The sequence below is a fragment of the Gallus gallus genome, chromosome 21 (genome assembly GCF_016699485.2).
Source record: "Gallus gallus isolate bGalGal1 chromosome 21, bGalGal1.mat.broiler.GRCg7b, whole genome shotgun sequence".
Taxonomy (NCBI): Eukaryota; Metazoa; Chordata; class Aves; order Galliformes; family Phasianidae; genus Gallus; species Gallus gallus.
The window spans coordinates 1984829-2008307 of NC_052552.1; the positions used below are offsets into that span (position 1 = coordinate 1984829).

The 23479-nt window shown below is 40.9% G+C and overlaps 3 protein-coding genes across 14 annotated transcripts in view; 2 read left to right on the forward strand and 1 right to left on the reverse strand.

Annotated features, from left to right (window-relative positions):
- NADK (NAD kinase) overlaps nucleotides 1-4190 on the forward strand; it is a 34470-nt gene extending 30280 nt beyond the window's left edge. For all 11 annotated transcript variants that reach the window (XM_046903128.1, XM_046903129.1, XM_025142504.3 and 8 more), the window contains one exon: nucleotides 815-4190. In XM_046903128.1, the coding sequence (XP_046759084.1) occupies nucleotides 815-962 (148 nt within the window). In that variant the 3' untranslated portion in view covers nucleotides 963-4190. The remainder of the gene's footprint in view (nucleotides 1-814) is intronic.
- A 1299-nt stretch (nucleotides 4191-5489) lies between these two features.
- LOC419404 lies at nucleotides 5490-13587 on the reverse strand. Its single transcript, XM_417566.8, has 9 exons — nucleotides 13498-13587; nucleotides 13325-13388; nucleotides 12194-12347; nucleotides 10746-10891; nucleotides 9004-9180; nucleotides 8658-8771; nucleotides 8038-8124; nucleotides 6826-6973; nucleotides 5490-6363 (listed from the first exon to the last, which is right to left on the reverse strand). The coding sequence occupies exons 1-9, from the start codon at nucleotides 13515-13517 to the stop codon at nucleotides 6332-6334; spliced, it is 942 nt and encodes a 313-aa protein (XP_417566.1). The 5' UTR covers nucleotides 13518-13587; the 3' UTR covers nucleotides 5490-6331.
- SLC35E2B (solute carrier family 35 member E2B) lies at nucleotides 12538-22439 on the forward strand. Of its 2 annotated transcripts, none has more exons than NM_001389536.2 (11): nucleotides 12538-12905; nucleotides 14247-14378; nucleotides 14836-14979; nucleotides 16202-16736; nucleotides 17390-17525; nucleotides 17688-17815; nucleotides 18093-18213; nucleotides 18440-18493; nucleotides 18872-18944; nucleotides 19615-19760; nucleotides 20570-22436. In NM_001389536.2, the coding sequence occupies exons 4-11, from the start codon at nucleotides 16412-16414 to the stop codon at nucleotides 20814-20816; spliced, it is 1230 nt and encodes a 409-aa protein (NP_001376465.1). In that variant the 5' UTR covers nucleotides 12538-12905; nucleotides 14247-14378; nucleotides 14836-14979; nucleotides 16202-16411; the 3' UTR covers nucleotides 20817-22436. The 2 variants fall into 2 exon arrangements, with proteins under 2 accessions (NP_001376465.1, NP_001376464.1); NM_001389535.2 differs by lacking the exon at nucleotides 12538-12905 and adding an exon at nucleotides 13612-14112 and having other exon boundaries at nucleotides 20570-22439.
- The last annotated feature ends 1040 nt before the right edge of the window (nucleotides 22440-23479 follow it).

Here is a 23479-nt window from a genome sequence, read left to right on the forward strand (position 1 = left end):
TTTATTTAGATCTTTGAAAGCAAATGAATTAGTAAGACTAGAGCATGTAAACATTGAATACTTGGCAAAGAAGATGGACATCTTCAGAAATTTCTGTAAATTTATCTGGAAGGTCTTAATTTAAGATGTAAGCTAGCAAGTGTTGTGTATAAGCAGTGGCTTTGAATGATGCCATGTGGTTTAAACCATGTTAACTTAGTGAATGGCCTTGGCCACTTGCAGTTCTATTAATCTTGAGTGAGCAGAATGCAATTTTTATATGAAAAATGTGGTGACTAATTGCAAAGGGAGGTGACTTAAGGCCTCTGTGTGACATGAGGGATAGACTTGCTGTTTGGGATACTTTTTTTTCCTCCTGGTTTGACACTGTGTCTTGAATTGTTTGTGTTTCCACATAGGTTGAAAGAGCTGTAGAATAGAGCAAGAGACTGATAGGGCTTCAAGCATCACATTTGGCGTTTGGTCCTTTGTTAGAAGCAAGACTTCTTAGTCATGTTGCATATTGCTGAAACTTGAAATGTCAAGGCCAAGGAGGTGCCTTAAATCTTCCCTTGCCCCAGTGTTGAGTATGTGAAGGCCATGCAGGATGTCATGGAGCAGGTTCTCGCTGTATTGAAAAACTATTGTCCACACTGCTTCAGTTAACAGTTTTCTTGCTTGTTTACACTCTGTTTAGATGTGCATGTAAAGCTGGTTTCTGATTTCACCCAGTTTGCTGAACATAGCACTAGGTTGGCTAGCGAATAAGAGAGAGAGAGATTAAAATGCTGTTTGTTGCCGTTGACTGACCTGAGGTATTCCTGTGTTGTTGCAGTATTAGCATCACTACCTCTTGCTATCCCCTTCCTTCGATCTGTTTCCGAGATCCTGTGAGCGACTGGTTTGAAAGCTTGGCTGAGTGTTTACACTGGAATGTTCGGAAGAAGCAAAATAACTTTGCTGTTGAAGAAGAAGAATTTTGAGTGTCTACATCTAATGACTCATGGGAATGGAAAGTGGCAGTATCCCTTCTATATGCTTGATTTGTTTTGTTTTATAAGTTTTTGCTAACAGGTGTGGTTGCCATCTCAGACACGTATATAGTGGTATACTTTATATCAGTCTGATCTGCTGATGGTTGGAAATCATTTTGCTACTTCCTATCCAGCAGGAATATTGTGGAAAAAGTGAGGTTATGATTGTTGTAATCCAGTTTGAATTTTCCTTAAATGAGCAGTTGGAAAATGGTTTTTTTCTGATTGGTATTGACTGCATCTGTAGATTTGATTGTAACATATAACTTACCACTAATGTGGTAGGCTGTATGTAGATACGTAATAGAAGAGTGGCAGTAGGAAAGAGGCATTAAAAATAGTCTGTTTACTTTGGTATGTATGTAATTCCATTTGTTAAGACTTCTACGCACATGAAGGCTTTACAGAAATTGACTTTAAAGAAGTGCTTTACTTTTTTATCCAGCTTAAATACAACTTGCCCAGCACACCTCCCCATCAGAACAGTGCTTAGCATACTTTCTTCTTACTTGCAAGTGTGACAAAAACTGTGAATACAGAACACCTGTAAGGATTGTTTTTATTAATAGACGAAACCAGAAAAAAAAGTTTATATAAGATAGAAATCTATCTTGTGTCCAAGAAGAATGTTTTTTGAGTAGATGGAACCAGGGAAAAGAACTCCACGCGTTTATATATATAAATAACACACGTGCATACGCACAGTGCCCATTTGTCTGAACAGTGTTTGACCCTTTGCTGTCATCACTGTGTAAATATCTACCAACGAACAGCATGAACAAGCATTTAGCTTGGGCTGAGTTGGTTATTTCAGTCATCTTCACTTTTCTTGCTGAGCTTGTTTGCAGCTCTGCAGTTCCTGCTGGTGGGAAACAGTAGAGTGCTTATTTTTGTTTGATGTTCTGGAACAAATGGTAACGTTAGGGACTGTATAGTAATAGTGATAAAAAAAGAATAATGAAAAAAGCTGCAGATACTCGAGGAATCTGGAATACTGTATTGCCTAGTGCCACTATTGTCTTGAAGACAAGTGTCCTGTACTAGGCCCTGAATGCCCTCAAATTCCACAGGTATTTTCCAGCTCTGGGTGCTGAGTAATACAGTAAGGGATACTGCACTGGTAGGCTGATAAATGAGAGGACACATTCCCAGCAGAGTAACAATGGTGCCTTCAGCACACTCAAGATATTCTAAGTCTCGTATGTACTTTTTTAAGATGCTTTCAAATGTTTCTAACTTCTCTATGTACATATTTTATTGTATGTGCTTTTATGAAAAAGAACAACAACAACTTAGTTTGGAAAAAAAAAAAGGGTTTGTACTGTAATTTAACTGAAAAAATCAAACCCAAGTATAATGTTTACATTTATGTTCTCTGTGGTGCAGTCTCATGGTCATACTATCCAAACTTCAGCATTTTTGCGTTGTTGCTGCATTGGCCATTAAAGGAATGGACATTATCAGTTGAATTTAAGCCTATGTCATTGTATTGTGGAAGAGGTAATTTCTTACCGAATAAGGTGGGATTTCCTTGAAAGTGGAGCGAGAAGCAATGATAACTTCTCATGATTGTCTTACATTGTACATGTGGTCCAAAGTGGTAGTGGGAAATGTATTAATTCCCAAACTCTGCCTAATGTGCTGTGCTCTGATGGTTTAAATAATGTCTCCTATGTTTTGGATGCTGCCCGAGTCTGTCTAATTTTATTAATCCAGATAAGAGCACTTTTCCGTAAAAGAGGAGCAAACTCTTAATTAATGAGAAAAATCACAATGAAATGGTGTTAATATAAATTCAGTTTGTAAATTTTGTAGAATAGAATCTCGGATTACTTTGATCTAAAGAGAAAAATGTTGTGATAACTTGGAGAATGTCAAGATTAGTTTTTGAGATTTATCTTTCACTTGAATCTGCAGTAATTGTTTTATCACTGTTTTGATGCTGCTTACGGGTTTTCTAGGTGGGGTATTCAGTTATTAAATAGCTGTTTACTTTTTGAGCTGTGGAATCATGAAACTTTTTGCTTTGAAACTATTCTTTTATTTAATCATGCAATAACTGAGAGGAGGAACAGGGTATAGTGGCTATAAAAATGTATTGTTTAATGAAAAATGAGCAGAATACCAGGCACACGAGGAAGGTGGAAATCATTTTGTAAAGGTGAGGTAAAACTAATGAGCCTTATCTATCTAATTTTTTTGTAAAGATAAAACTATATTCAGCACTTTTTATTTATGCTTTTTATAATAGTAAAGCTTTCATTGATTAAATTGCGGAACTTTAATTTGCAGAGTGCACGTTTATGAAATGTAAACAAAACTTACCAAACTACTTTCTCTAAATTAGATCTGCTGGAGTTGTCCTTAAATTTATCACATACTGCAATTGAATTACTGGCTTTGGGGCTTCTGCAGTTTTGCTTATACAACTTTTCCTGCTTGGTAACAATATTACTTGGATCACTGCTCAGCCTAGTAGAGCTCCAGTCACTGGCCACGGGAAAGTAAGTCATACGATGGCTTTAGTCTTTTGCTTATTCTTCAGGAAAGCACCTTTGATTATAATTATGGTAGCTTCATATAAAAAGACAAAAGAAATTGTGTTAATACGTTACAAATTATCTAACTGTACAAAGTCCCTTTTCAAGGCCTTTAATCTGCAAACCAGCAATTTGCAAGCAGGCTAGTAAAGTTTGCTCAGCACTCAAGGATTTTGCATTATTTAACTGCTTGAAGTGTGGGTATTGTGTTCTAACTACATCTGAACGTGATAAAAGCTCTAATGCAGACTTGGTGATATTGGCAATAAAAATAGCTTACTGAACTTGTTTAAACTGTGCTAGTAACATAGAGTTTTGCTGATTGATTATGAATGGTATTTCTAATATAAGGGTTGGAAATATCACTGTACCTGTAAACCCTTTCCAGACTACAAAGGGCCAAAATGGAAGCTTGGAAATTGATGTGTTTAAAAAAACAACAACAAAACAAAGTCACTCTCTATTAGACTTTAAGAAGCTATTAAAAACTGATGTAGAATGGTATAAAGCAGAGCATACTTAATTTTTAAGAAGAAAAATTCTGTTACATATTGTTAATGCTTTGAAACTTGTTTTAAATATTGCTGAAAACAAATATTTTTCAATCCTTTCAATAAAATCTTTTTGTAAAGTTGAATATGTTTAACAGCATTTTGACTTTTGAGGCTAATCAATTAGGTATACACAATTACTTCCTTGGAAGACAAATATCCAGTGTGGGTTTTCAATGCATTGTCTCACGGCACAGTAGCTTCTGTTTGTAAGGCTGTTGTGATTGTGTATGTCTGATACGAGTCTTCACAAAAGTTTCAAAATAAAAGCTTCTGGATTTGCTGTGCAAGTTAAAAGAAATCTTCCCCACAGCTAATTGGACTTCATTAACTAGTTTTATGAAGGCCCAGAATTAGAAAAGTGAGTGAGGAAATAGCCATGGGCAATAATCAGATAATCTCAGATATTTGGATATATAATAAACTTAAGAGTGATATTGTAGTTTATCTATCCTCTCCTTTGCACATTGTGACTAAGTTCTAGGCACTTCTTCCATAAAAACTTATGGCTAATGATTAAGATTAAATGTCGTGTCATGATTTGATAAAGTAATCTGTAACCTTTTCCAACAATGGATGCATGCCAAATGATTGAAAAATGTATGGAGATATCGTACACAGGTAAATATAGCAGCTTTTAAATGGAATTTATTTGCTACCTGATGTGCTTTAGCAAGAGTTTTCCATCTTATGCTTGGCTAGCTACAGACTCTTTCAGTCCATAGCCAAAAAGATAACCCAGCATTTCTGTGACAGTGGCAATCTATTGCCTATGCAGGAGGCAGGGAAATAGTAGTGCCATTATGTTGCCATGAGGACAAAAAAAAAAAAAAAAAAAAAAAAAAAGCATAGTACAAGCCTGCTTTTTTCAGGTAATTTTGGCCAAGTAAAGGCCTACTGCAAAAAATAAGTATTCCCTTATTGCTGCTGCTCTGGGCAAGACCTGCTGCATGCTGGCTTATTTTAGAAAAGTACTGAATATGCTTAATTGTTTTCCTCCATTTCAGCAACAATACACATTCACATTTGGACTTGTGGAATGAAGTCACGGTCATCAGCTGGTACTCTCGTGCTTTCTCTTGAAAGTGCCAGCTGTATGCAGCCTGACCATAGACGATTAACCTCTTCATGTCTCTGTTGTGCTGTCTATAAAATGTACTTTTTTTCAGTATTTTTCCTATCCTAGTCTCAACTTTGTATACAAGTCTTGAGATCCTCCCTACAGATTTCCCTACTAAGCTACAACAAACTGTTTCAGCTCCTTTATGCAGTATGGTTCACAGTAGATAGGAGTTGCAGTTTCAGGCTCTTCCATCTTCAGTTTGTAAACCAGCTTCCCGTTGAACTCATCCCATTAATTGAAGAAATAATAACCCATGCCCAAGCTGTGTTTAAACTTTATTAAAAAATACATAACCAGTAGCTAAAGGTTCCAATCAGTAAAATACCAAACTTTTAAACTGCAATAGTAGAGACTTATTTCAACAGTCAGCTTTGTGTGCAAAATGGCACATTGGTTAGGTACTCTAGAGGGCATGAAATGACTGTGTAGATTTCATGTGGAGCTGAGATTTAAAAATTATTATGTAGTATTCTTAAGTCAGAGCAGGGACAAGAGCTCTAGCTGTTAGGTTGGGGATAAGCAATCACACAGACACAGTGGATATCAGAGAATACAGCTGTTGTCAAAACAGCTCAAGGAAGTCATACATGATCCACAGAACAGAAAGCATGTACTGTGGAGCTCTTAGGACCTCTGTTCAGTGACAGGTCTGAGTTGAGAAATGAAGGCAGGGCACTCCACTTCTAGCTTCAGTAAGTAAAGACTGGCGTGCAAATTATCTTATGTTGGAGCGTCAATAAAATGAGCATTTACTTTAACAATATGCCTCACTCACATGTGTGTTGTGAGCCTCCCGCAGTTACAAAGCAGCATCAGGAACGTGAGTGAAAGCTGCAATGTCCTGTCAGCAGAACCCACTGAGTGTGAGAGGATTACTCTTGTTTTCATGAGCATACTTTGCTTTATAAGCTGTTACTGGCTGCACTGCTGTAATCCCATCGCACAAAACAAGCTAAGAAATGTGAAGACACTTTTCAAAGCAACTTCTTCTGTCCTTGTGAAACAGACCCATTATCTTACATTCCAAATGCATGCACTTGATCAGAACTTTCCCAGCTATGCTTTCACTCTGTAAGAGCTGCAGTTAGGATGCAAAGGGGATGCTCAGGAGTCGATCCTTCCATAGGAAGAAAACACTGGGAAGAAAGGAAGAGGTAGATCAGTTAAAACCAATGCCTATCAGCATTTGTGTCCTCCTTTTAAAAAATACAGGTAGTTTCAGACTGGTAGCTATCTATCTAGGTCCCTTTATGCCTCTTATTTTAGACATTTACACAGCATGATAAGGAAGAATTGCATCTATTTTGTAGAGAGGAGGCTTTTTCCACACAGATCTGTTTTTCTGGATGGCAGCAGTACTTCCACAGGTTTGACAAATATCAATTTTCTTCAGGGATATATCACACACATTTGATCCAAGCTGCTGAACTTCATCAGGCCAGCAGATTCCAAGGCTGCAGTACTGCTTGATGGCAGTAAAGACCTGCCTTTTATCGTGACTATTCCTAACTATTTTCCTGGCTTGGCAAGCTCTCTACTTCATTGTGAGTCAAGAGGCTACAGCCTTCTTAGTTAAGTTAACCTTTTTGAGTACTTACTTCTTTCTCTTAGTCCTTGCCCAAAGCCACGGTAAACGTGAATCAATGCCCAAAACAAGACAGATTTTATTGCAACAGAAATGCAAGAGCCAGTGATGAAAGCAGCCTCTAGAGTGTAAGAATTCCCTCTGCCCCACTCTTTTATCACCTGCAGGAAGATGGAGACATAAAAAAATCAAAAAAGCTGGAAGCCATAAAATGCAGTCAACCACGAAATTTCTGGAAGAAGTCATGTGATAAGTGACTATTACAGCTTTATTTGATAGAGAGGAGTTTTACTATGTACAGCAGTGCCCTCATTTGTTAGGCACTCTTTGATGTTGCTATGCAAAACCATAAGTAGATCTAGCTATTTTCAAATTGCTATGTTACTCTTACCTATATTTTCATTCCTAACTGCAATATAAGCATAACCACCAAAGTCAGTGTGTGCTCCTTTTGTGCTTTTCCACATCAAAGAAGTCTGTAGATAATTGGAAGAACCTGATTTGACTGCAGCCCTTAATAAAACCAGAAGAATTGCAGCCAGTGGACTTTTGTCAGTGTCTGGAGACTATTTATGTGAAGTATGAGAAACAAAGTACTGGCTGCTAATAGCATTTGGGCCCTTCCCATGATGGATAATCAGCTTTGCCCTTTCTTCTTCCTTGCCTCGTTTCCCACATGTTGAGGGAGTTGTGGGCTGCTCCAGTGATAAGTGCTTTATCACTATTACAGTGCCAAAAAATGCTCAACGCTGGGCTTTGTTGTGCCTACACTGTCTCCTGTTTTGCCTACATGAAGATCAGCATCTGGGATACTGTGTAAGATATTCTTTAAAATATGACTTCAGACCATGCAGCTGGTCAAACAGTGATACCGCTTGAGACTTATTGTGAGGGAGAGGAGGCATTTCAGAAGAACTATGCACCTTGTGTTGCAAGATTTTCTTTTATCTTTCTCTAATCATTCCAGATATTTTGCCAGTTGCAGTGAGTTCCAGAGCCTCTCCCTTTAAGTAACTAGTTCAGGAGCAATTTGACATGATTCCTGTCCGGAAAGTACATTCCAAAGATGCTGGACATGGCTGCTGCTCTCATTGATTCTAAAATGAGCTGCAATGAAGGTGTATGCTCAGGAATGAGGTACCATGTTTTGCACACAAGGATCCAGTAACAAAGCAGCAGCTTCCAGCCTTATTCCCCATTATCAAGCAAGTAAGTGATGGATTACCGTGTAAAGCAGGTAGATGAGAAAAACTACTTCAGGTACATTCTGACACAGAAAAATCCACACTAGAGGTTTCAGTTCTTTTAAAATCTGTAAAATAAGACCAGATATATACCAATCCTTATATTAATCTGAAAACTCTCTTTAGAGATATTTTAAAAAGTTGCCCTAATAAAGGACCACTTCTCTTTTTGGTGTGGTTCCCAAGGATGTAAGGTCTGTGCAGTGTGTCTGTATATCCATCTTCACAATAATTTGGAGGACAGTTGGCAATTTCATTTAACCTTGTCATAGAGGTAGAAATATTGAAGATACTGTCACCCTGTTTGTATGTTCCACAGATGTCAAGGACTGAAAATAGAACTATGTCCCTCAAAAAGGAGTAACGATAGCCTGAGGTGGTTTCATCCTTCATGCTCAGGGGACAGACACATAATTATTAAACCTTGTTATTGTTGGTGTTCTTGTTTTCTATTGGGATCCATTCTAGATCTAGACTTAGCAGTATTATGCAGAAAGGGATAGTTGTGACTTCCTAGCTTGTGATTACTGCTCGAGGGCAGGAACTTCTAGATTCAGAAGTTGATTATCCTTGATAGCATAGCCATTAGCTTAATGCTTACCGCGATGATGCTAACGGTGACTTTCAGGCAAGCCCAGAGAACCCCTGTTGCTGAAATGATGTTATGTAGAAGGGTGATCTCGTGGAGGCTTATCAGCAGAATGCACAAGCAGAGCTGAAAGAGAAGAGGCAAAGATTTGCTAAAATTCTTAGTGTGAGACTGTATATCCCACCAAAATACTTGACACCAAACACCTGGAAAATGACCATTATCAGGCTAATCTTACCTACCAGGTAAGATACGGACAGGATTGCCTTAGGAAGTTATCAGTTCAGTTCAGCTAGCTGTAATTCTAAGATATTCTCAACAGGATGAAAAAATGGAACCTGGGGGAACAGTTCTATACCTGTGCCTGAAGATCAAAGGTCAGCATGGAAAAACAGAGGTTCAGCATGAAGTATTGTGACTGTAGGCTTTCTAGAGCACCACCCACTCGAAAGGCCATCATGCTTTGACTCTGAATAAGGATAATGGCACAGATGACATCAAAGGAGCCAACCAAGAGGATCAGAATGAAGCGGGCCTGATGGGAAAAAGAAATAAGCATGTGACTGGTCATGCTGCAACAGTGATAGTTTCTATGTTTAAATCTTCTAACTGGAAATGAAGGAATAAAAGGGTAAGAAGAACTGAACTACCTATTAATAGCATTTAAAATAAATAACAGTTAAACATGACAGTTAGCCGCACTGTTAAGTGGCAGAAAGCATAGCTTGATCAAGCATTTGATGCAACCATTTGGTACTAAGTGTAAACTCTCATTGGTTATTTTGGCCTATGTTACCCTCAACATAGTAGTTTTACAGCAGCTAAGAGAAACAGAAACTTTGTGATCCCTGAAGTATCGTGGCTTTTAGCTTTGCTTTGTTTGAGGCCTTATTATACTGTTCGAAGTAACAGCTTTCTTTGATGGCATTAAGATTCTTGAATGGCATAAACAACTGCTAAGGATCTTCCCCACAGATGTCAGTGGGGACACTGGGTTACTCCAAATGGGTTTTATTCAGAGCTTTCTTGTCAGTCATGCTGAATGTCTGCTACATTAAAGACAGCTGAAGTGGAAAAATGTCCTTCATAGTTATATTGATATGAAGCTGTTAAAACTAGTAAGCATTATTCTGGCTCAGTAATTTTGCTCAGGAAGCAGAAGAGTTACAGTAATCAGTTACTTTTATAGTAGTAAAATCTCCTTAACAGTGCATCTTCTAGACCAGATTTTGCTTATTTACTTGTTTATTCTTGTTCAAGATATACACTGAAAGCTAGGACATGTACCTCAAAGTAATTTGCATTTCTAATGCCTGTTCCTTACTGACTGTCAGCTCTGTTTGCTGTAGACGTTTAACTAGTTGTATAATTGATCAGCAGTTGAGCAGGAAAATTCTGCTTTGCTGTAATCTTCCTATCTTGGCTGTAATCTCTTCTATCAAAAAATATTTTTTGGATGACTACAGGGAAGAAGAAATCTCCTCACATTTGTGGTAAGTATGCAAACATAAAAGGGAAGGACTTCTAGAGAAGCATAGCAAGGGAAAGTTTAACTACTAAAGTTAGTAATACAGTACATTCCTTCTTTACATTTTGTTACGGAAGATAAACAAGATAATCTGGATGGGCAGTACCTGCCTTAACATTATCTTTTTGTTTCCTTGCAGCAGGTTATCATTCTTAAAAACACAATGCTGCATTTATGGATGTTATGAGTTGCTAGTGGCTGCATCCTTGCATACAGACCTGACATTCCAATTCCATTCAGTCGGATTTATGTGACTTTGGGCCAGTTACTTTGTGGGTGAAAATCTGATGCAGGGTAGGTAAACCAATGGCAACACATTCTGCAGTAATTCTGTGTAAGTAATGTTATTTAATATTTATGTTACTTTCAGGTACTAACATAAAGAAACCCATAGAACTGTAGAGAGGAACAGATTTGTCATTGTGGAGATGTGCATTTTGTTATACAGTGGTAGGAATAATTTGGCCTGGTTTTCTGTTTTCAGTGCCCTTAGCACAGGTGCCTTGCCTTTCTAAGATTTTCACATCCAAGATTTAGAGTAAAGCAAAGTTAATTAAAACCAGGGGACTAACCAGGAGTTTTGGCTTTTGCTCAGCAGGGAGAACTGTGAAATTGATAATGGATCGAAACATCACTAGCAGGATGGAAAGAACAAAGACAATGAGCTCCTGGCGGTTCTCCTGCAGGATTCCTCTAGTCACATAGTACACACAGAACACTGGGAGGGAGAAGGAAAAGTCAGTTAGCAGGTGAGCACAGAGTGCACGTGGTGCTGTTTTTCAGCACACTTGATCCAGATGACAAAGTGGAAGTATCAAGGTTGTGCAACGTAGATTCCTTAACCAAAAGCATATCTTCATTCTTACCAAGGAGCCTGCATCCCATTCTTCAGATGCTGAGAGTACTCTCTCCTGTGTTTACCATACAAAGAATGAAATAATTCATTGGACTTTTAAATCACTTCTGAAGTAATCCTTTGAAAAAATAGCAACTATCCAAACTAACCAGCAGCTGTGGGATGTTTTATTGGATTGGAATTATACTGTTGAACAGAACATTCAAATGAAATTAAGTAACATGATTTTATTAAAGAACTGAAATTACATAATCCTTCCAGTGATAGTAATTCCAGTGACTAGTAAGGAAGGTACTGCTCACACACGTACCTCTGCAGGATTGTTTTCATGGCTCTGACCCACTACATGTGGTTTGAAACACCAAACTATAGTCCAGAAAGGAACTGATTCAGGAAAGTTCTGAGGTGGTGTTTTTATGAAATACATCAAGCTACACACCTTGGTATTCTATTCTGCAACAATCACACACATAAGGAAGAGGCTTTCCTTGCACAGACACAGGCTGTTCCTATCTAGGTCACTCCTGCAAACATTAGCTCATTCTTACCATAGACAAAGTAATAACAGTGTTTTTCTGTTTTCCCAGAGTTGTACTTCCGGGACTCAGCACATCAGATAATGCAGCTTTGTTAGCCTGGGACACGGGTCATAAAAGTTTTCAAAGTAACATAATAACTTCAGTTGCTCTATACAAACTTGAAGGTAAGTTTACTTCCTTTTCTGCTATTATTAAAGTAATTGAGAAAAGAAAAAATGGTCAGCAAATCAAAGAATGAATCATGTGATTTGTTTTTTTTTTTGCATGCTTATGACCTCAGGAAGACCTGAAAGATGTGAGACAGTATTTCCTTGTTGTATAAGTTCAGCTGCTAAAACAGACGTTTTTTGCACAAATAATTTGGAAACAAACATCTTCCTGACCATTGTTTGCAGAGATGGCATAGGGACATTCCTGAGATAAACAAAGGACACCCCTTTGTTTGCAAAAGGTGAAGCTTTAACAAATGAAACCCAAACCTCTTGGAAATAACTTCCCAGTGGTCTGTTTGTGCTGACCTAAACCAGAGGTTTCTGAGAAGTGTGCAATTCTCCCTCTGTGGTCATTGCATTAATTACTACTTTGGCACTGCTTTGTTTTAAAGCACAGTGGGTGTGTTTCTTACCAACTCCAACTAACTGTATAAGAGAAATGGTGAAATCTTCCTCAGTCTGTCGAACGAGCGTCTCTATGGTTAGCCCTATTACACTGAGCAGAGACAAAATAGTCACGCAGAAGTAGATCTTCACAGGAAAAGATAGCTCTGAGCAGGGCTTGATCTGTAAAGGAAGAGAATGTTTAAACTCGTAATGCTGTTTGACCTGCTTGCTGTCCCTAAGAAATGCATTAAAGCAAATGGGCTGATGGACAAGCAGGGCAGTGCTGCCCTGGGAAAAGGGAAGAGAAACCATTTGACAATAGAACTGAAACTGCAGAAGTGCTGAGGGAGGGAGAACTCCAACTTCATCTGATAAGCGACCTCAGCCTCGATTTTTCGGGTTCATCCCTGCAAACTGTATTCTGCTTTTCTCACAGCACTCTAATTTCACCTCCTAGAATTAAGTCTGGCAATACCCAGATATAAACCTATCAAAGCAGTCACGTTCAGCAAGTAACCTCCTGGGGACCCGCACTGGGATTTTACTTTTACAAGATCATAGAGAAATGGTCACACTTCAAAGCATACAAACGATTTGAGTGAGATGTTTTTTCTGTGTATCCCAGGCAGCCTAAATCCTGGAGAGAGACGAACTGGTGGTGAATGGCACCACGCTCAGAACGGCTTGGATTTCCCTTGGCAGTGGCACACGGCCCTGGAGAGTCACCTGGAGGCAGAGGTGAGCTATGGCACTGTTACTGGGTTACCATCTTAGACGAGTAACATTGCTGGGATACAGAACATCCTTATACACAACGACTTTTGATGTGCTGCATTGAAAACACAGTTTAATTCAAGCAAAACCAAGAAATTGAAAGCACTCGAGAAAGGGCTGCTTGCATTGACGTGAGGCTGGCGTTGAGTAATTTGGGAGAGTGCTAGTTTAGTACCGGGCTTGCTCTGCAGCCATCAACACACGCCAGCAGGTATGAAAAGCAGCCAAGGAATGAGTTCTAGCGAAACCACACGCGAAGGAACCACGGGTACCCCTGGGCGCCTCGGTCTGACCAAATGACTGTAATTAACACCGCGACCGCAGGCTGAGCGGGCTGCGGTTCTCCTGCGGGAAGGGCCGCGAGGGACCGCCCGGGTACTCACGGGGCCGCAGGGCGTGGGGACGAGCTCCCGGTGCCGCGGGGTGAGGTTGGGCAGCGCGGGGCCGCTGTAGGGAGAGAGAAGCAAGGCGGCGTCACGGCGGGCCGCACCCGCAGCCGCGCGGCTCCGCACCGCGCCGCACCGCCCCCCCCGGCCGGCTCGGGCCGCGCCGCTACCTCTCCTCGGCGGGCTCCATGCCGGCCGCGCCGCCCTCCGCTAACGGCCGCTACATGGCTGCGGCGGCAGAGCCGCGCCGGGCAGCGCCCGCCCTTCCGGGGCGGCGGGACGTCACTTCCCGCACGGCGCGGGGCACCCAGCCGGGCTCTATGCGGGGCCGCGCCTCGGCCCGCTCCCGCCCGCAGCGGTGGGCGGCGGCCGCCCCGGCTGTGCCGCACGCGGGAGGGCGGCTCGGTACGGCGGGCGGAGCGCTGCTTGCCGGCCGGCTGTCAGCGCAGCCTCCTTCCCTTTCATATTGAGCCCTCCGGGCTAAGGGCAGGCGGAAGGGAGGCGGGCGGCTGCTGCCTGCTCGGGGCGCCGGGGCGGTCGCGAGGGGCGGGGCGGGAGTGCCGCTGGTGTGCGGGTAAACGTCCGGCTATTTTTGTGCGTTGCTTTGTGCAGGAGACGTTAGTAGTTCTGAGGCGGTGTTTGCGGTCTGTGCGCGTCTTTGTGCTTTGTTGTCGTTCGGTGAGGTAACGTTGGCTGCTCGCTAGGGATGCTGAGCTGCCAGGGGCACGTGGGCACGTCTGCATCCCGGCCCTCTCTTCGCTGCCCGATTAACCTCGGTTTCACAGGTGATCTCTTCTAGCATTCCTGCTCCTCACGGAGTTCTTTGTGGATACCATCAAAAGAAGACATCCATCTTTATGCACAGCCATCGCCGCTGTTGTTCCCACCCCTGGTTCCTAACGCCTTGTCTTTCTGCCAGATGCTGGTCGTGCTGAAGCCCCGAGCTCTGCCCGTCCAACGAACGCTATCGGGAACTGCCGGGTGATGTGTAACAGTGATGGGCAGAATGTGCTCTGCTGCATAAGGCACAGCGAGAGCTTCTGACTAACAGGTACCTGCACTGAGGTCAGCTGCACCGCCAAGGAGTTCTGCATCCAGACACGTGGCTGTGTGCCACACCAGCATCTGTAGTGCTGGAGACATTATCTTTTATGTTTGCAATAAATTGTGTCCAGGCATAGCACGAGTATCTTTAAAAAAAAGAAAAAGGTTATATTTCCTCTCATTAGGTTATATTTCCTTGCATTACTGCATTTTTCCTTGTCACTGCATGTGTTACTTTTAAATAATTCTAGTCTTTCAGTTCTAAGGGAAGATTTGGGCTGAATTAAACAATTAGCTGCTACTCAACAGCCAAAATTTGATTCTCTCAAAGTTTATGCTCCCAATTTTTTCACATTGGTAATGTAGTTTAAAATGGGAGAAGATAGAGGGAAGAGTTTAAAATGCACTGCATGCTGTTCATTCTTGTGAGCTGGAAGATTCCATGTTTGTGTGTAATCCAACAGAAACAGTCTACCAGCTACTGCCACGTTTTCATCTATTGGTAAACATCATCTGCCGGTTGCTCTTATGGGAGGAGGATTGAATTACTTCCAGATGGAGAGCTCCTTCAGCCAATTTTAGGCTTTCCAGCTGATGTAAGACAGCAGGTCAGTAATTCAGAGGTGTGGTTTTATTCTTCTTCTTGCTGTTCTGCTTCCTACCACTAGTGGAATTGGTGATGTTAAATACGATAACGTGATGCTGCCCAAAGTGGGGGTTTTGTTGGGCGTAATTGTTTTTGTTTTTAATTGAGCAGCGTAAACAGAAAAAAAAAAGGATTAGCAAAGTTTTGGTGACTAACCGTTCTGAATGTATAAAGGGATTTTTGTGTTGTTTGTTTCTTGTGAAAGCTTGAAAAAGGAGAAATCAAGAATCAGGTTGTCGTAACAACCTCTTAGAGCGTATGTTCTTTTTCATGTGGGCTGGTTTTGTTTTACGTGGGGTAACGTGAATATATGGTTGAGCACAAGTGTGCCAGAAGTGTTGTACCTCAATGTCATGCTGGCATGATTTCCTGCTAAAGTGGAAAGGGATAAGGTGATGGGGTGGAAATGTTCCCTGTGTGGCTGTAATAAGAGAAATAGAGTACACTAGGAATGGAAAACTTCAGTATAAAGTAGGGTATGGGAATGGCACACTGTATTTAGCTAGTACAAAGATTAGTACATCTTTGTATCAAACATTACCAAATCATGAAGAAAATAACGGATACTGTTCATAGGTTAGCAGAATCAGGGCAGGTGCATTAGCTCTTGTTAGAACCCTGCTATTTTTGCTTGCCATTAATTATTTCCTGTACTGCCGTTCTTTGATTCCCTGTGGTGTTACAGTCTTATTTCAGACAGCTTTACCAAGCTGTCCAGTGACTAGCTTCCCCCAGTAATTGCTTTTGAACTGTGTAAGGCCTTCCATACTGCCCATCCAGCAAACGTGCTTTTAGATATGTCAGCTCTCATTTCTCCTACTGCTTCTTTATCAAGGAGCAAAAGATGATTCATCATTTTATTCTCATCTGATTAATTCTCATTGCTTTTGCTCGTAAAACAGTCTGCAAAATAGAAAGCACTTAATTCTGATCATGTATTTTAATAATGCAGTTAAGCTTCTCAGATTCTCTTTCTTTCTTTGGACTTTGTTAGCATTATGATGCCAAAGGTTGTTTATCTTGAGAAAAGTAAAGGTCATAGTCATGTTAGCAGTACAAAATACATTCTGAAAGAGAAGGTAGTGAGGTCTTCTTTATCTTTCAGAATGAATGTGATATTTTTGTAGTATTAGGGGTTGATGTGCACTGCTATATTTGGTTTCTTTCTCTCTTTTCATTCTTAGGCAGAAAAAAAGTGGAATAGACCACATGAAGAAGCATCTGAAGTTGATTTTCATGTTATTGTCATGTTATTTGGAGGACCAAATACACTTTTGGAGACCACTGGAAATGAAAGATTAATCACATGATATTTTACTTCCCTCCACATTCTGTTCCCTACAAAGTCAATGTTGCTTTGTGTTAAGGACAGATACTAGTTTTGTTGTGTCAGTATGTCGACAGTGACAAGTGCTGAGACGCCGGAGGAACCTAATCCTCCTCTCCTTGAAGAAAAGCCAAAGGGAAAATCACTATTTAATTTGGGTTCGCTCTTTGCTAACAGGAGTGAAAAATTTGTAATTGCTAGGAGTGATAGTGTACCAGAAGAGAACGTTCTGAAGATAACTATCACAGAGACTACGGTCATCGAGTCAGACTTGGGCATCTGGAACTCTCATGCTCTCATCTACCTCACTTTGTGGTTTTTCTTCAGCTTTTGCACTCTTTTTCTTAACAAATACATCCTTTCATTACTGGAAGGAGAGCCCAGCATGCTAGGTAACCCATCTTTTCTTTTATGCTTCAATTCCAGTAAGATATTTGATAATATCAGATCCTTGCATGCAAAGTTTACTTTAGTTGAACAATTTGCTCTCTCAGAAGGACTGAGTTAGGAGATGTGGGGGTGAATCTTGGGGCTCAGAACCTGTGTGTGTGATCACAGCCTGCAGTTCATGGTGCTGCTCTTCCCTCCTCTCATCCATCCACACGGTGGAGGACAGGAGCTGTGAGAGTGTTTTGAGAACAAAAAATGTAATTAAATGTTCACTTTTCTGTGCCAGAGGGCAGTGTGGGCTCTTGAAAAATATAATAAAATTGAGTCAGTTGTTAATAGTCTCTAGTGCTAATTAACTTGTTTGATTAACAAGATTAATTTTTATGTAAAAATGCAGAAGCTGCCCTTTGTGACATCTGTTATTCACTGGGCTTATTTTTCCTTGTTTGTTTTAATAACAAAACAAAAAGCGTTTTATCTGTGGACTGAGTTATTTGATTCATTCTGTCTTGCTGGCAGATGTAAAAGTAAGGGGCTGTTGTGAGAATTCATCAAGTCTAATGTCACTACAGACCAGCTTGTGTACAAAATGCTCTCATGTTGCTTAATATGTGGCATTCCCATCATTGCCTGATATTTTTTCCCATCTTTTTAGGTGCTGTTCAAATGCTTTCAACCACCTTTATTGGCTGTATAAAAATGTTTGTTCCATGCTGCCTGTACCAGCACAAAACACGCATCTCTTACCCACCCAATTTCATCATGATAATGCTATTTGTTGGACTGATGAGGTAAACTCTTTAATTAAAGTTCTATCCTATTGGCTTATTGCATTTTTCTGGTCAGAAGCACTGTTTTTATGGTCTCTTCCTTCTCTTTCTTGCTTTCATAGAGTGTAGCTGTTAAAGCCTTGTTTTATCTTCTGCTTAATTTCTTGTGTTTTTCAATTTCAGATTTGCAACAGTGGTTTTAGGGCTCGTCAGCTTGAAAAATGTGGCAGTTTCATTTGCAGAGACGGTTAAAAGCTCCGCACCTATTTTTACTGTTATCATGTCTCGGATGATATTAGGGGAATACACTGGTGAGTACTTCAATGTTTAGATTTCCTTTTAAAAATATTTATTTTGTGTTATACTGTTGCTTGTTGGGCCATGGACAGGGATATGTCACTGAAGTATGGCAGACAGTTTCAAGCAGCTGGAAGAATCATTCTGGTAGATTAGTAAATCTAATAACATTATTTTTTCCTTTGAAATAAAGAAGTTGTGGTGAAATGAAAACTTAAAACTGTATTATGTATGGCATTAAGAGTGTAGCAGTTGAACTCAGGTTAATTTTTTATTTCTTTTCATTTGCAGGATTGCTGGTTAATCTCTCTCTCATTCCAGTTATGGGTGGGCTGGCTCTGTGTACAGCTACTGAAATCAGCTTCAACATTCTAGGTTTCTCGGCAGCTTTATCTACTAATATCATGGACTGGTAAGTCATAGCAGCTGTTCTTTGTGTGGAATAAAGGAATTGTGTTTCTTGATAGCTTGAATAAAATCATTGCCTGCAATTATTTCTGCCTTTGGAACAAGGAGAAGCAAAAGTTTTTTATTTTGATATTTCCATACACAGTAAACTAAGTCTGGTGATCATGGATTTGTCTTCCTTTTTGCTGTGAGTTTGCTTAAACGTTCTGTTTTTGTTTCTTTGTTTGCAGTTTGCAGAACGTCTTTTCCAAAAAATTACTCAGTGGAGATAAATACAGATTTTCGTAAGTATTTAGAACATTTCAGGTTGGATTATGGGGTGACCTTAGGCTGCATAAGAAAACCATGTATTTGTGATTATATTGGACTAAGCTGCTGTGAATTCCATCAACTCAGTAAGTGTGAACTTTACTGCAGGATTTTACAGCTGGTTTGGGTCTTGAAAACACTGGCCTTTTATCTTCAGTCTGTCTGGCCAACACAGAACACAGAATAGAAGAGATTGCTGAGTTTGTTGGCCACAAAGCTTGGTAGATGGCTTTTTGTTAGTACTTCTTGTTGTCTATCAATACCATGATGAGGTTTTTATGTAAATCTGATGCAGCTTTCTTCAGCTCTTTGAAATAAGGAACTCTTAACCATTTTTGTTTGTCTTTTTGTAGGGCCCCAGAGCTTCAGTTCTATACAAGCGCTGCTGCAGTGGTTATGCTTATTCCAGCTTGGATATTTTTCATGGTAATTTGAATTTGCTAATGCAAATTTATGTTTTACTTGTGAGCATTGCTTTTAATTCGCCCCATTTTACTTGAATCACTTAATCAGCAGAGCTTTATCTTTTGTTTGCATGAGTTGGAGAAATGCTGAAAGCAATAGCTTAGCAAGGATGTGAGATGGCAGGTGACCCAGAAAGCCTGAGTTTGTTTCAGGGTTTTAGAGAGAAATTATTTTGTCTGACTACATAAATGCATTTAAAATTTTAGTTAAAGACTCAAACTACAAATCTTAAGAATTTGCTGACTTTTTGCCAATATTCATGTGGCATGCAGGAGTGCCAACACTCTGAACGCAAAATTGATCTGAAGTAAGTATAATGTGTCATGAGAAATATGTGTCGTTTGCATTCTGACCATTCATTGCCATGCATCAGTGTTCAAAAAGATCTCACTGACAGTCTGAATGCAGTCGGGTAAAAGAGGGTTTCTTCATCTTTTTGGGGGAAAACTTGGAGAATGTGAATGTCCTTTATGTTTCTGATCTTGTTCTGCTGATATTTAAATGTAAACCTAATATCTGCTTATAATAATAATAGGTTGGATCTTGTTTTTTAGACTAAATTATTAGTTTCTAGACTAAATTCTAATAGGTTTTTAAGCTAAATTCTTAAGAGCCTCTATTTTGCATTTAGGATGTTCCAGTGATTGGGAAAAGTGGAAGGAGTTTTAGCTACAACCAAGATGTAGTTGTACTTCTCTTAATAGATGGAGTCTTGTTCCACCTGCAAAGTGTTACAGCCTATGCCCTGATGGGAAAAATTTCTCCTGTGACTTTCAGGTAAAACTATATTCCTGTGCCAGGAACGCTTACGGTTTTTTTTCTTACTCAATATTTCTGCTTAGAATCTAAGTAGTAAGAGCGCTGTGCAAAGAAATAAGTGAATGCACAAATGTACCACATGTTAGAACAAATCTTTTCACATCCACATCATGAAAAGCTTTTGGACTGCTCATTCGTAGTGTGAGAAGAGCAGCATATGGCACGTGCTGTTGAAGCTGTGGAACAGGTGCTGACATTTGCTTCAGTGATAATAAGGCAATATCTATATATAGCTAATTGCAGTACAGAAAATGATCAGTCAGCTCTGTACAGCTGTTTCTGAGGCATGACATCAGCACGACAAGCTACACTTTTTGGAATACTTGGGTCTTTTGAAGATGGCTCCACCTTTGTTGTCAGCTATGGGCAGCTTCGTTAGGCTCCTGCACAATTCTGATGCAGTGATGAATACTATATAACCTGAATGGTAACAGCACACTCAGAAATGATAGTTATGTTGGCGGTGTTCTATTGATATTGTCTGGGTGTCTGTTTTAGATAAAAACGAGTTGCTGATGCTGTTCAGCATGCTTCAAAATAACAAAGAAACAAAACTCTGAGGTGACTTACTAACTCTAAATTAAAATGTCTTTAAAGATATACAGTATACAAGCAGTGTGGCTACAGGATTAGCTGAACTAGGAAAAGTGGAATGTGATCGGTATTTAAAAAGCAAGTAAAAGAGAGATCCCACTACGTGGAGGCATGATTGTGTGTAGGATACAGGAGAGCTTTCTTTGGCCTTAACTTCTGTAATTCCTTTCCAGTGTTGCCAGTACTGTGAAGCATGCACTGTCAATCTGGCTAAGTATTATTGTTTTTGGTAACAAAATCACAAGCCTCTCAGCCATTGGGACTGTTCTAGTGACGGTGGGAGTTCTGCTTTATAACAAGGCAAAGCAGCATCAGCAAGAAACTATACACAACCTGGCAGCTGCAGCCCCACAGCCTGCACCAAGTACAGCTGAAGATACTGAGCCACTGATTTCCAAGGATTTGAAACCATATGATTGATATGGTCGCTTATTCTTACAACGTAGTGCAACTCAAAGGGACTCTTCCCAGAAGTGATTGTTTTGCAACTGTTGATGCTGATGTGGTTCCTTTGAGGTTCACGGCAAGTCAGGCCTGGGACTTGAAGCAGAGAGAGAACGATGACAAGAACCCAGGAAGCCTTGATTTTCTGAGAAACTGAAATAGCAGAGGGCCTGGTGTTATTTAATGTGGTGAACGTGGGCTTTTTCATCTCTTGACTGCAAAAAAAACACACAAGCCTATATTAGAGAAAGAACTTTGGTGTTTTGTAGGAATATTACTTCATCCTTGCCCAGGAAAACAATGTGAAAACTTTGGCCCATCACTGTATTTGGCTTTCTTGCAGTGGAATGAAATTTCGAAGTGTTAGTTACTGTATGCTGCATCCTCCATTATCTGTGTTGCAGAGCTGGAATAAGGAACCCCTCCCTTCCCCCAGCTCCTGTCTCAGCAAATGGCTTATTTTGGTAAAGCCCTCGTTGAAGTAAACTACAGACATGAGTCCATGTCTCAAAGCACAATGAGCCACTATTTCCAACTACGAAACTAGCAGTACATAGTTATTTTTGTGCTGAAACTCAAAAGGGAAATATTTCATCCTGGTTATGTATTTACAGTATTGAAATGCAAATGCACAGACATAGTTGCACTGTGTAAACAGTGCTGAAGTACATATTTGCAGTTGCTTGCAGATTATCACCAAAATCCGTGATTTTGGTGATGATAAGTCAGGATATCTGTATTTCTATCAGAAACCATTTTAATATCTGGATTTCCTGCATTTTGTTATGTGTTTTTTAAGGAGGAATTGAGCTTTTATTTTGTAGCATTGTTTGTAGGACTGCAACAAAAATACTGCCTTTCGGAAACTCAGGGTTATTACCCTATGTGCAAAGTATTTCTGACATTTCCAGTTATGTGAGGAATCTTGGGGGTATCTGACAAAGCTGGACGGGGACCACGAGCTGAGGCCAATCTGAGAATTCTTCCTTTTTTGGAGAAGTTACATTTCATGGCTGATCGGAGGTTAAAAGCCAACCTTTTTGCCTTCCCTTTAAGGAAACCTTAAACTTTATTCATTCGTTTTTGCAAACAGAGCACGTGTACCTACAGAAACCATCACGTGGGCTTTTTGATAACAAAATGAACAAAATGAGCTGATTGTTTCATAATTTCCTGTTTTGAAAGAGCGTAGCTTGGTGTTAAAAGCCCGGATGAAGTGTTCTTTAGGGTAAAGTACAATTTCTAATAGCAAGTTGCATGGGGAGTTCTTAGGACATTTCAGCTCCTGCTCACGCTTCTCGTGTGAGGTATTCCATTGGCTTGAGTCAGCTATTCCTGTGGAGGGCCAACTGTCCCCAGGGCAGGCTGTGGGGGGGCCTGGCCTCAGGTTCTGTTTGAGCAGCAGCTGCCTGGTGTGCCTGCCAGTACTTCAGGTCTATCCCTGTCCGTGGATGGTCGCTTGGAGCAGGAGGGAAATGTCCATTTCTCATCATTGTGTGATGTCTGTTTTGTTGTGTGGGTTGTTTTTTTTTGGTGCGTTGTCACTGCTCATATTGCTTGCAAAAAAAAAAAAAAAAAAGCTGTGGTCTGTGAAATGGAGAGCTGTTTTTCAGGGTTTTCTTTATGCTTTTCAAGAATCTGTGTATTTGGCAGAAAACGTCGTTTTGCAGCATGTTTTTACTCGTGTGGGAGGGCTTTCTGGTTGTCTGACAGCCTTCACGCAGTGCCCTCCACCGCCACAGCTTTACGTTGGAAGCTGGCAGGCTTTGCATTTCCTATTGACGGAGAACATCTGCGGAGGGCGTTGGAACTGCGACTCCTGCCAGGTGCCCGGGGTTATTAGCAGCACCTGGAGCCCCCCCTGTTGTGGGGGTGTGACAGTCCAGTTGTGCTGGGGGTTGTTTGCACTGTGCTTCCCTTGTGTAGTGTTCTGTGCAGGCTCTTGGCCTCTGTTTTTACCAGACTAGGCAAACCTGGCTCTTCTTCCAGCTGTTCTTAGTACTACGGAACCAACAAGGCCCACTCTGTTCCCTGCTGAGCACTCTTTACAGCCTCATGCCTGAGCTGTCTGCCCTTTGAATGCTTCTTGCATTGGAAGTCGTGGGAAATTGATACAGGTGCTTCTGGACAGCAGAGCCTATAAATCCCACCCGTCCTCCACGAGGAGTGGACTGCTTTGCACAGCGCTTTGGGGCTGCCTGGGTTAAGAAGCAGGCCCTGAGCGTGTGAAACTTCAAAAACCAGCTCTCTAATTCTCATCCCTCGTTGGAAACAGCACAAACTCCATGTTTTCAGGAGCGAGGCACTATCCACGTCGTGGGAGGGCACCCACGCTCACAGCGCAGTGCATTGCTTTGTTGGATGGACTTGCAGCGCTGCCGCCGGCGCATCCCAGGCTCAGTGCCTGAACCCCTGATGAACACTGCTCATGAGTGGGATTCCTGCGGCTGTGACAAGCAGCCCTCTGCGGCTCGCGTTATTTCAGCGCTGAGAGCCAACTTCACTCAGGGAAGCAGAGCAGGGCGTGGTGGAGCTCTGTTGATTTCCAGGCGGCAGCGCTGCCCTGCTGCGGGTGGGTGCTGACTGAAAGGTTAACGCTGCTCAAACGATGCATCCCCGGCGAAAAGGACGGACGATGC

What these genes read in the sequence shown, in the direction of transcription:
- LOC419404 (XM_417566.8), bottom strand. Translation starts at nt 13,517, where the DNA reads ATGGAGCCCGCCGAGGAGAG. An exon ending in AGCAAAAGCCAAAACTCCTG is followed by an intron (nt 9,181 to 10,745) that starts GTTAGTCCCCTG and finishes TTTTCCCATCAG; the next exon opens with GCCCGCTTCATTCTGATCCT. An exon ending in CCTTTGATCTTCAGGCACAG is followed by an intron (nt 8,772 to 9,003) that starts GTATAGAACTGT and finishes CTTCTCTTTCAG; the next exon opens with CTCTGCTTGTGCATTCTGCT.
- SLC35E2B (NM_001389536.2), top strand. Translation starts at nt 16,412, where the DNA reads ATGTCGACAGTGACAAGTGCTGAGACGCCGGAGGAACCTAATCCTCCT. An exon ending in AGGAGAGCCCAGCATGCTAG is followed by an intron (nt 16,737 to 17,389) that starts GTAACCCATCTT and finishes CCATCTTTTTAG; the next exon opens with GTGCTGTTCAAATGCTTTCA. An exon ending in ATTTCTCCTGTGACTTTCAG is followed by an intron (nt 19,761 to 20,569) that starts GTAAAACTATAT and finishes ATTCCTTTCCAG; the next exon opens with TGTTGCCAGTACTGTGAAGC.